Source organism: Thalassophryne amazonica, chromosome 14, assembly GCF_902500255.1.
Source record: "Thalassophryne amazonica chromosome 14, fThaAma1.1, whole genome shotgun sequence".
Taxonomy (NCBI): domain Eukaryota; kingdom Metazoa; phylum Chordata; class Actinopteri; order Batrachoidiformes; family Batrachoididae; genus Thalassophryne; species Thalassophryne amazonica.
Window position 1 is genome coordinate 74,337,343 of NC_047116.1, and position 12,934 is coordinate 74,350,276.

Here is a 12,934-nt window from a genome sequence, read left to right on the forward strand (position 1 = left end):
CTTTTTGTTGCAGAATCAATCACTGTCAAGCTGCATGTTTGACCTATTTTTATTTTACCAAATAAAGCTACACAGTTGTTATTGTCACTGCCGTAACTACAAGAAAAGTCTCAACTTTAAATAACTTAGATTTTTTTATTTAAACTTTTTTAACTATCAAGTAATCAAAGAAAATAGCACAGTGCTGTTTCATATTTCTTTATGAATCTAACATTACTACATGTGCACATTACTTTTCATGCTATTTTATTTGTCTAAAAATAGTTTTGTAATGTAAGAAAACGTTTTTAACTTCAAAATGTACAGTGATCAAAAATTAGTGCTGAAGTAAAAACACATTTGTAAGGATTTTAAGGTGGCCAAGAATTTGAAAAGATAATAGCTGCAAAGCTCCTGCCAAAACTAGGAAAACTCAGAAGTGAGTAAAGGTTGAACAAGTTGATGTATTAATGTGTGATAAATGCTCCTATTGTTACATTTGAATTGATACTGAGAATTATTATTTTTTAGTTTTTTGAATTGCCATTTCTTTTATGGTGTAGTTTTCTCTGAACCACAATATATGTTTGTTTGTTTTGTTTTGGGGGTTTTTGTTTTGTTTTTTCTAAAGGCTGGTAGCACAATACAAGTTGTGTGAAAAGACGGGGGGTGGAAAAATTGACCTGACCCAACAAAAAATGTAGTTTTTTGGAGATTTATTTATTTATTTTGGTGGGTAAACAGACCTGAAAATGCACCAGAATGCATCTGAGATCTCAAACCTTTCTGGGGAAGAACCCCCAGACCCCCCGCCAGGGACTTCAGGCCTTTGGCCCTTGCCAAAAGTTTTCAGATTTTTTTTCCATGGCCCACTTTCATCACTGCTTGACCAAGTTTGCACACACTGCAGCAGGGATTTTGGTCCACTCCTCCATACAGATCTTCTCCAGATCTTTCAGGTTTCAAGGTTCAGCTCCCTCCAAAGATTTTCTATTGATTTCAGAAAAACAGAAGAAATACTAAGGTGATCACCGGCCACTAGCCCTAAGCTTCACTAAAAGACCCAGACTGTAGATAAAGTTGAGGCCATTTCCTAATAAAATGAATTTAAAAGGGTCAAAAGCATAATAACATACTATGTCAGTATGCTAGCCATATGAAAGGGAAAATAAGTGCTTCTTAAGTCTGGACTTGAAAGTGTCTACAGAATCTGACTTTTTTATTGATGCAGGGAGATCATTCCACAGAGTGCACCACGAGGTGCACAATAAGAGAAGAGATGAGAGAAAGCTTTGTGACCCACATACTTTTTATTCACCCTAGGGACATAAAGTAGTCCTGCACCTTGAGAATGCAGAGGCCGGTACATAAGGTTTAAGTAGGTCAGCTAAATAGGGAGGGGCTAGTCCATGAATAATTTTCTAGGTTAGTAACAGAACCTTAAAATCTGATCTCACAGGGACAGGAAGCCAGTGAAGAGATGCCAAAATGGGTGAAATGTCAAATTTTCTGCTTCCTGTCAAATGTCTGGCAGCAGCATTTTGAGCCAGTTGGAGACCCCTAATGCTGGTCTGCGGTAAACCAGAAAATAGAACATTGCAGTAGTCCAATCTAGAAGAAACAACTGCATGAATCAGGGTCTCAGCATCAGCCATAGACAGGATGGGACGAATCTTCATTATATTTCGCACTGGACCAAGAACCATGATTTCAGTCTTATCAGAGTTTAAAAGTAGGAAGTTGCTAGACATCCAGCCTCTCACTAATGCAAGGCAGTCTTCTAAGGATTTTACAGTGGGGCCAAAAAGTATTTTGTCGGTCCCTGATTGTGCAAGTTCTCCTACTTAGGAAGATGAGAGAGGTCTGTAATTTTCATCATAGGTACACTTAAAATATGAGATACAAAATGAGGGAAAAAAAAATCCAGAAAAACACATTGCAGGATTTCTAAAGAATTTATTTTTAAATTATGGTGGAAAATAAGTATTTGGTCACCCACAAACGAGGAAGATTTCTGGCTCTCACAGACCTGTAACTTCTTCTTTAAGAAGCTCTTCTGTCCTCCACCTTTTACCTGTATTAATGGCCTCTGTTGGAACTCGTTATCTGTATAAAAGACACCTATCCACAGCCTCAAACAGTCAGACTCCAAACTCAACCATGGCCAAGACCAAAGAGCTGTCGAAGGACACCAGGAAGAAAATTGTAGATGTGCACCAGGCTGGGAAGAGTGACTCTACAATAGTCAAGCAGGTTGGTGTGAATAAATCAACTCTGGGAGCAATTGTAAGAACATGGAAGACATACAAGACCATTGATAATCTCCCTCGATCTGGGGCTCCACGCAAATGTCATCCCGTGGGGTCAAAATGATCATGAGAATAGTGAACAAAAATCCCAGAACTAGGGAAGAGGATTGGGAAAATATCATGTGGTCAGATGAAACCAAAATAGAACTTTTTGGTAAAAACTCAACTCATCGTGTTTGGAGGAAGAAGAATGCTGAGTTACATTCCAAGAACACCATACCTACTGTGAAGAATGGGGGTGGAAACATCATGCTTTGTGGCTGTTTTTCTGCAAAGGGGACAGGACGACTGATCCGTGTTAAGGGAAGAATGAACGTGGCCATGTAGCGTGAGGTTTTAAGCCAAAACCTCCTTCCATCAGTGAGAGCATTGAAGATGCAACGTGGCTGGGTCTTCCAGCATGACAATGATCCCAAACACACCGCTCGGGCAACGAAGGAGTGGCTCCGTAAAAAGCATTTCAAGGTCCTGGAGTGGCCTAGCCAGTCTCCAGACCTCAACCCCATAGAAAATTATGTTGAGGGAGTTGAAAGTCCATGTTGCCCAGCGACAGCCCCAAAACATCACTACTGTAGAGGAGATCTGCATGGAGGAATGGGCCAAAATACCAGCTACAGTGTGTGTAAACCTGGTGAAGACTTACAGGAAACGTTTGACCTCTGTCATTGCCATAAAAGATTATAGTAGAGAAGCTTGAATCTTCGACTGGACTGGGTTGCTTGACGCGAGGACGTTTCGCTTCAAATCGCAGAAGCTTCCTCAGCTAAAATTCTTGCTCTGGTGGTCTGAATTCTGTCTTGACTCTTGTAGAGAAGAATAATCAAGAAGTCACAAAAGCTGGAGTTTTAAACCTAACCAGATCCCTCCTACCGAGAGGCAGACTGCTATAGGCCAGTGACTAAACAATAGCTCTAATTAGCACCTATTGTGCTCTAGCTAGCACCCTCCTATTGACAGGGCAGCTGAAGCCATCAGGAGAGGGTCCGTCAATTTGAAGCGTCCGTGAAGGGTCCGTGCGATTTGAAGCGAAATGTCCTCGCGTCAAGCAACCCAGTCCAGTCAAAGATTCAAGCGTCTCTACTATGGAAACCACATGGACAACTGAGAGCCTACACAGAAACATAAAAGATTATGTTACAAAGTATTGAGTTGAATTTTTGTTATTGACCAAATACTTATTTTCCACCATAATTTACAAATAAATTCTTTAAAAATCTTACAATGTGATTTCCTGGAATTTTTTTCTCATTTTGTCTCTCACAGTTGAAGTGTACTTATGTTGAAAATTACAGACCTCTCTCATCTTGCACAAGTTTTCCTACACAAGTCAGGGACTGACTAAATACTTTTTTGCCCCACTGTATGTGGATGAGATTACCAGCAGTTATCGGCATGTATTTTTATTTATTTATTTATTTATTTTTTAGTTATATAGCGCCAAATCACAACAAACAGTTGCCCCAAGGCGCTTTATATTGTAAGGCAAGGCCATACAATAATTACGTAAAAACCCCAATGGTCAAAACGACCCCCTGTGAGCAAGCACTTGGCGACAGTGGGAAGGAAAAACTCCCTTTTAACAGGAAGAAACCTCCAGCAGAACCAGGCTCAGGGAGGGGCAGTCTTCTGCTGGGACTGGTTGGGGCTGAGGGAGAGAACCAGGAAAAAGACATGCTGTGGAGGGGAGCAGAGATCAATCACTAATGATTAAATGCAGAGTGGTGCATACAGAGCAAAAAGAGAAAGAAACACTCAGTGCATTATGGGAACCCCCCCAGCAGTCTAAGTCTATAGCAGCATAACTAAGGGATGGTTCAGGGTCACCTGATCCAGCCCTAACTATAAGCTTTAGCAAAAAGGAAAGTTTTAAGCCTAATCTTAAAAGTAGAGAGGGTGTCTGTCTCCCTGATCCGAATTGGGAGCTGGTTCCACAAGAGAGGAGCCTGAAAGCTGAAGGCTCTGCCTCCCATTCTACTCTTACAAACGCTAAGAACTACAAGTAAGCCTGCAGTCTGAGAGCGAAGCGCTCTATTGGGGTGATATGGTACTATGAGGTCCCTAAGATAAGATGGGACCTGATTATTCAAAACCTTATAAGTAAGAAGAAGAATTTTAAATTCTATTCTAGAATTAACAGGAAGCCAATGAAGAGAGGCCAATATGGGTGAGATATGCTCTCTCCTTCTAGTCCCCGTCAGTACTCTAGCTGCAGCATTTTGAATTAACTGAAGGCTTTTCAGGGAACTTTTAGGACAACCTGATAATAATGAATTACAATAGTCCAGCCTAGAGGAAATAAATGCATGAATTAGTTTTTCAGCATCACTCTGAGACAAGACCTTTCTAATTTTAGAGATATTGCACAAATGCAAAAAAGCAGTCCTACATATTTGTTTAATATGCGCTTTGAATGACATATCCTGATCAAAAATGACTCCAAGATTTCTCACAGTGTTACTAGAGGTCAGGGTAATGCCATCCAGAGTAAGGATCTGGTTAGACACCATGTTTCTAAGATTTGTGGGGCCAAGTACAATAACTTCAGTTTTATCTGAGTTTAAAAGCAGGAAATTAGAGGTCATCCATGTCCTTATGTCTGTAAGACAATCCTGCAGTTTAGCTAATTGGTGTGTGTCCTCTGGCTTCATGGATAGATAAAGCTGGGTATCATCTGCGTAACAATGAAAATTTAATCAATGCCGTCTAATAATACTGCCTAAGGGAAGCATGTATAAAGTGAATAAAATTGGTCCTAGCACAGAACCTTGTGGAACTCCATAATTAACCTTAGTCTGTGAAGAAGATTCCCCATTTACATGAACAAATTGTAATCTATTAGATAAATATGATTCAAACCACCGCAGTGCCTTTAATACCTATGGCATGCTCTAATCTCTGTAATAAAATTTTATGGTCAACAGTATCAAAAGCAGCACTGAGGTCTAACAGAACAAGCACAGAGATGTGTCCACTGTCTGAGGCCATAAGAAGATCATTTGTAACCTTCACTAATGCTGTTTCTGTACTATGATGAATTCTAAAACCTGACTGAAACTCTTCAAATAGACCATTCCTCTGCAGATGATCAGTTAGCTGTTTTACAACTACTCGGCTCAATAGAGCTCTGACTCTTTGTCAGCCTGGCTACAGTGCTGAAAAGAAACCTGGGGTTGTTCTTATTTTCTTCAATTAGTGATGAGTAGTAAGATGTCCTAGCTTTACGGAGGGCTTTTTTTATAGAGCAACAGACTCTTTTTCCAGGCTAAGTGAAGATCTTCTAAATTAGTGAGACGCCATTTCCTCTCCAACTTACGGGTCATCTGCTTTAAGCTGCGAGTTTGTGAGTTATACCACGGAGTCAGGCACTTCTGATTTAAAGCTGTCTTTTTCAGAGGAGCTACAGCATCCAAAGTTGTCTTCAATGAGGATGTAAAACTATTGACGAGATACTCTATCTCACTTACAGAGTTTAGGTAGCTACTCTGCACTGTGTTGGTATATGGCATTAGAGAACATAAAGAAGGAATCATATCCTTAAACCTAGTTACAGCCCTTTCTGAAAGACTTCTAGTGTAATGAAACTTATTCCCCACTGCTGGGTAGTCCATCAGAGTAAATGTAAATGTTATTAAGAAATGATCAGACAGAAGGGAGTTTTCAGGGAATACTGTTAAGTCTTCAATTTCCATACCATAAGTCAGAACAAGATCTAAGGTATGATTAAAGTGGTGGGTGGACTCATTTACATTTTGAGCAAAGCCAATTGAGTCTAATAATAGATTAAATGCAGTGTTGAGGCTGTCATTCTCAGCATCTGTGTGGATGTTAAAATCGCCCACTATAATTATCTTATCTGCGCTAAGCACTAAGTCAGACAAAAGTTCTGAAAATTCACAGAGAAACTCACAGTAACGACCAGGAGGACGATAGATAACAACAAATAAAACTGGTTTGTGGGACTTCCAATTTGGATGGACAAGACTAAGAGTCAAGCTTTCAAATGAATTAAAGCTCTGTCTGGGTTTTTGATTAATTAATAAGCTGGAATGGAAGATTGCTGCTAATCCTCAGCCTCGGCCCGTGCTACGAGCGTTCTGGCAGTTAGTGTGACTCGGGGGTGTTGACTCATTTAAACTAACATATTCATCCTGCTGTAACCAGGTTTCTTTAAGGCAGAATAAATCAATATGTTAATCAATTATTATATCATTTACTAACAGGGACTTAGAAGAGAGAGACCTAATGTTTAGTAGACCACATTTAACTGTTTTAGTCTGTGGTGCAGTTGAAGGTGCTATATTATTTTTTCTTTTTGAATTTTTATGCTTAAATAGATTTTTGCTGGTTATTGGTGGTCTGGGAGCAGGCACCATCTCTACGGGGATGAGGTAATGAGGGGATGGCAGGGGGAGAGAAGCTGCAGAGAGGTGTGTAAGACTACAACTCTGCTTCCTGGTCCCAACCCTGGATAGTCACGGTTTGGAGGATTTAAGAAAATTGGCCAGATTTCTAGAAATGAGAGCTGCTCCATCCAAAGTGGGATGGATGCCGTCTCTCCTAACAAGACCAGGTTTTCCCCAGAAGCTTTGCCAATTATCTATGAAGCCCACCTCATTTTTTGGACACCACTCAGACAGCCAGCAATTCAAGGAGAACATGCAGCTAAACACGTCACTCCCGGTCCGATTGGGGATTGGCCCAGAGAAAACTACAGAGTCCGACATTGTTTTTGCAAAGTTACACACCGATTCAATGTTAATTTTAGTGACCTCCGATTGGCGTAACCGGGTGTCATTACTGCCAACGTGAATTACAATCTTACCAAATTTACGCTTAGCCTTAGCCAGCAGTTTCAAATTTCCTTCAATGTCGCCTGCTCTGGCCCCCAGAAGACAATTGACTATGGTTGCTGGTGTCGCTAACTTCACATTTCTCAAAACAGAGTCGCCAATAACCAGAGTTTGATCCTCGGCGGGTGTGTCGCCGAGTGGGGAAAAACGGTTAGAAATGTGAACGGGTTGGCGGTGTACACGGGGCTTCTGTTTAGGGCTACGCTTCCTCCTCACAGTCACCCAGTCGGCCTGCTTTCCCGGCTGCTCGGGATCTGCCAGAGGGAAACTAACGGCGGCTAAGCTACCTTGGTCCGCACCGACTACAGGGGCCTGGCTAGCTGTAGAATTTTCCACGGTGCGGAGCCGAGTCTCCAATTCGCCCAGCCTGGCCTCCAAAGCTACGAATAAGCTACACTTATTACAAGTACCATTACTGCTAAAGGAGGCCGAGGAATAACTAAACATTTCACACCCAGAGCAGAAAAGTGCGGGAGAGACAGGAGAAGCCGCCATGCTAAACCGGCTAAGAGCTAGTAGCTGCGCTAAGCTAGCGGATTCCTAAAAACACACAAAGTGAATAGAGGTGATTCAGCAGAGGGAGTGCTTTAGATAAGGCATGTGAAGATTACACTGTGAAACAAATCGTTATCTAGGTAACTAGATCAATCTAACTGCGCAGATTAAACAGCTAACAGATACAGAAAAGCGCCGCTGTGCTCCGGAACAGGAAGTGATACAATACCGCCACTACTGTATAACTGAGTATCATCAGCATAGCAATGAAAGGCAATCCCAAAACGCCCCAATATGTGCCCAATGGGTGCTACATAAAGGGAGAAAAGCAGGGGGTCAAAAATGCGTAAGCAGGCCAAAATGCAAATGTGTTGAAATAGTGCCCCCAACTGGTGGAGTTGTTTTCTTGCAGTAACATGCAGGGTTTTGAATTTTCTTCTTTTTCAGTTTCTCCCCTAAAAGTACCTGGAGCTCAGAAAGCACAAAAGCTACAGCAGCCAAACTTGGCACATAGGTCCAAAATCACCACCGTTACTCACATCCAAAATTAACTAAAACAAGCACGATAGATTCTGTTTACTTGAAGATCTAAATTTGCATAAAGGAAGGCCATCCAGCATAAAATCTGTACCAAATCAATCTGCAGATCATAAGGATTCGGTTTCATATGGGTTCAGGTGAAATGGAGAAAGAGGGTTTGCTGTGCTGATCCCAAACAAATGAGAGCAACAGGAAGGAAAAAACTGACCAGCCTTCCACTGTTTGTATAACTGACTTTGTTGTACATTAAGCTTACATGGTTACATGTTTAGGACGTCAACTTGAGAACATCCTGAAAAAAAAACTACACATAGCTTGCATGCCTCCAAACTGAATAGAGTAATTGGTCATGTATTATTTTGTTGTGTATCCTCTTCAGTGGTTTAATCATTTCTCAGTTTGGTGGATGGTATTTCAGTTTGCTTTTTCTATCACAGGGAGCTAAATCTGTGCACATTATCCACTGTACATACAAATGAACAAGTGCCACACTTTGCTTAGAAGTGAGCACTCATCCTGTCCACACACATTTCTGTTCATATATGTACGTTACATTGACAAATGAGGGTCCTGCTTTCTCTGCAAGCTCACAGGTAAAAAAAATTCTAGGCTGTCTCTTTTTCATCCGCTAATCTTGTGTTGTATTTTTTATGTGTTCTGTGCAGGGAGCTGATGATGAGTCAAGAGTTGGCGAGGCTGTGACAAAAGCTGTTGTCTGTGCCCTGAAGAGCATGCCAAGCAGTGACAACACCGACAACTGGCTCAACCCCCACCGAGGTACAAACAACCACTCTGATCGTCCATTCCTTATACAAAAGTAGGGATGCACCGATCCACAACTTTTCACTTCCGATCAGATCCCAGAATTTGGATATCTGCCGATACCGATACTTTTATGATCCGATACCAGAGCTCTGTTTGCTTTAATATTATTATTATTTTCATCATTATTGTTGATTTTTATATGAGAATTTTCTTAAAACGGAGACCTGAAAGTTCAGGTACAGTTTGCCAGAAGGTGTATCTAAGATGAAAACCTGAAAACTAAGATGTTTTGGTGAAAGGATTAAGTACTTTTATTTTTTATAGACTTTTATAGCCTTATTTCTATAGACTTAGAGAAAAGACAACACTCTGTCTCTCTCCCTCCCTCTTTCTCTGTCTCCCTCTCTGTCTCTCTTCCTCTCTTTTTTTGTAAATACAATTACATTTCTAAGAACCTCATTTTTACATTGTATGCGCAATTGGAATGGAGATATTAAAAAAACATGCATTTAATTTAGATTAATTGTAAAGCTTGTAATTAATTTTTTTATTGTCTGAAAGCACTAGTTAAAAAAAAAAAAAAAAAAAAAAAACAGAGCTTGTGTCTTACCAGCCCCAACCTAAGTCTTGAATCTGTGTAACCTCTGACACTGTCATGTTTCTACAGGAAGGAATGGCGTCCCATCATGAGAACATGCAGTATGTGACCCTGGCAGTGAGAGCCTGTGCCCAAAAACAAAAGGATCAGGTCCAAAGACAGACACGTCCACTCAAACGAGACTCCTGCGGACAATTCCAGAAGAGCAGGGACTTCGTCAAGGATGCTGTACCCTTCAATGTTCCCTTTGGACCACATCTCATTCCTGTGCACTGTCAGCAAAAAGACTCATCAGACTCAGAGTTTATGAGACCAAAAGATCTGGAGGCCAAATCCTCCGCAACCTGTGAACTCCAGTATCACCAAGACTGTACTGTGGTCAGACCCCAACAGCCAGAACATGAATGTGGGTCTGGCGCAGCTCTGTGCAGAACATATGATTCTGGGGAAGGAAGCTCATCGCATAATCCACATGAGATGAAAGAATCAAGACTCACAATCACTACCAATGACCTTCTGGACTGCTTGGTGCATCCTGATATCATTGCCCGTGTCACTGAGCTTCTACTGGAAAGGCACTCAGACGGTCTAAATACCCTAAATGTGTTGGGCCATTAATCCTATGGGTGGTATTGGCACACGGTTCACATACAGTAGTGTTCAGAATAATAGTAGTGCTATGTGACTAAAAAGATTAATCCAGGTTTTGAGTATATTTCTTATTGCTGCATGGGAAACAGTTTTTCATGATTTCTTCACATCTGCGAAGCATTAATTTTGTTGGTTTGGAACCAAGATTTTGCTCGTTTACTAGTGTGCTTGGGGTCATTGTCTTGTTGAAACACCCATTTCAAGGGCATGTCCTTTTCAGCATAAGGCAACATGACCTCTTCAAGTATTTTGACATATCCAAACTGATCCATGATACCTGGTATGCAATATATAGGCCCAACATCATAGTAGTCTTCACTGTGAACTGTGGCTTCAATTCAGACTTTGGGGGTCATCTCACAAACTGTCTGCGGCCCTTGGACCCAAAGGAACAATTTTACCTCTTCTGCACGTCTTTTATTTAACAGAGGGACTTTGCGGGGGATTCTTGCAAATAAATTAGCTTCACACAGGCATCTTCTAACTGTCACAGCACTTACAGGTAACTCCAGACTGTCTTTGATCATCCTGGAGCTGATCAGTGGGTGAGCCTTTGCCATTCTGGTTATTCTTCTATCCATTTTGATGGTGGTTTTCCATTTTCTGCCACGCGTCTGTTTTTTTTGTTTTTTTTTGTCCATTTTAAAGCATTGGAGATCATTGTAGATGAACAGCCTATAATTTTTTGCACCTGCGTATAAGTTTTCCCCTCTCCAATCAACTTTTGAATCAAACTACGCTGTTCTTCTGAACAATGTCTTGAATGTCCCATTTTCCTCAGGCTTTCAAAGAGCATGTTCAACAGGTGCTGGTTTCATCCTTAAATAGGGGACACCTGATTCACACCTGTTTGTTCCACAAAATTGACAAACTCACTGACTGAATGCCACACTACTATTATTGTGAACACCCCCTTTTCTACTTTTTTTTTTACTAATAGCCCAATTTCATAGCCTTAAGAGTGTGCATATCATGAATGCTTGGTCTTGTTGGATTTGTGAGAATCGACTGAATCTACTGGTACCTTGTTTCCCATGTAACAATAAAAAATATACTCAAAACCTGGATTAATCTTTTTAGTCACATAGCACTACTATTATTCTGAACACTACTGTATTGTTGAAGAATGATTCTCTGTCCAGATGCAAACACAAAGTCCAACTAAAATGTCGTTGCAGGTTTTCTTGTTGCAGCAGAGCTTTGATGGGTTCATCTGCGAGAAGTATTAGTACTTCAAATATTTTTAGATTTCATGACGCCACCCCCTGACTTTGTGTTGGTTTCCTTGTTACATACCCGTGATGGAGGCTTTGGTTGGTGTCATTTGCTTAGAAGATGATCACAGTCTGCAAAGTTGGTTCTGAGTTTTCTTATCAGCGCACGTGAAGACACGCTGTACATCAGCTCGTCTAAACGCAGCTAAACAAGCAATGTTATTGGTGCACTTACGCACTGGCAAACACTGCAGTCTGCAATAAGCTAAAACTTGTTAGCAGGTCAAAGAATTTGTGACGGAATTTGGACAAACACCAAATGATGGTCAACTAGTCGGTGCGCTTTGTTTCAGAGCGTAAGGTTCCCGGTTCAAACCCCACCCCTGCCACATTTCTTCATATAATGTAGAGTTGCATCAGGAAGGGCATCCAGTGCCAAATCAACATGCAGGCTCACCTTGGGCCTGGCGACCTCCAGTGAAAACAAGGGAGCAGCCAAAGGAACTTGCCGAGGCACAATGTGCTACCCAAACTGATTTGAGTGGTGGTAAATGTTTTAAAAGTACTAAACTAAATACATGCTGACATCAGAGGTTCATTTTTGCCTTTTTTTTTCTGACAAAGCCTTACAGTGATTGACAGCTGTGGAAAATCTATAATGTTCCACTGTGACTGAAGTGAAGAGAAGAACAATATTGTCGTCTTACTGCACTCTTCTGTCCAGTCTGGACTAACTGTAACCTGATTATCATGCAGTTTGCTACTCTGGCAAATTTCTTGTAAGTGTAAATGTGGTCAATCAAAATGTGGTTTGTTTGAATGTTGCATTTTTGCAACTTCTCACACGATACACAAATAAAAAATGTAATTGTTTAATGGACAGTCTGGTGGTTTTCCTCTCCATTTCCTGCTGAGCTGAACTATGATGTACAGTAGTAGTAGTAGTAGTAGAATAATAGTAGTGCTATGTGACTAAAAGATTAATCCAGGTTTTGAGTATATTTCTTATTGTTACATGGGAAACAAGGTACCAGTGGATTCAGTAGATTCTCACAAATCCAAAGACCAAGCATTCATGATATGCACACTCTTAAGGCTATGAAATTGGGCTATTAGTAAAAAAAAAAAAAAAAAGTAGAAAAGGGGGTGTTCACAATAATAGTAGTGTGACATTCAGTGAGTTCATCAATTTTGTGGAACAAACGTGTGAATCAGGTGTCCCCTATGTAAGGATGAAGCCAGCACCTGTTGAACATGCTTTTCTCTTTGAAAGCCTGAGGAAAATGGGACGTTCAAGACATTGTTCAGAAGAACAGCGTAGTTTGATTAAAAAGTTGATTGGAGAGGGGAAAACCTATACGCAGGTGCAAAAAATTATAGGCTGTTCATCTACAATGATCTCCAATGCTTTAAAATGGACAACAACAAAAAAAAGACGCGTGGAAGAAAACAGAAAACCATCAAAATGGATAGAAGAATAAGCAGAATGGCAAAGGCTCACCCATTGATCAGCTCCAGGATGATCAAAGACAC

At 40.8% G+C, this 12,934-nt stretch overlaps 1 protein-coding gene across 1 annotated transcript in view; it reads left to right on the forward strand.

Annotated features, from left to right (window-relative positions):
• The window catches only part of hspbap1 (hspb associated protein 1), a 41,235-nt gene extending 29,077 nt beyond the window's left edge, over positions 1 to 12,158 (forward strand). The window contains exons 7-9 of the mRNA XM_034185771.1: positions 8,839 to 8,950; positions 9,610 to 10,188; positions 11,305 to 12,158. Of these exons, the coding sequence (XP_034041662.1) occupies positions 8,839 to 8,950; positions 9,610 to 10,154 (657 nt within the window). The 3' untranslated portion in view covers positions 10,155 to 10,188; positions 11,305 to 12,158. The remainder of the gene's footprint in view (positions 1 to 8,838; positions 8,951 to 9,609; positions 10,189 to 11,304) is intronic.
• Positions 12,159 to 12,934: the final 776 nt, after the last annotated feature.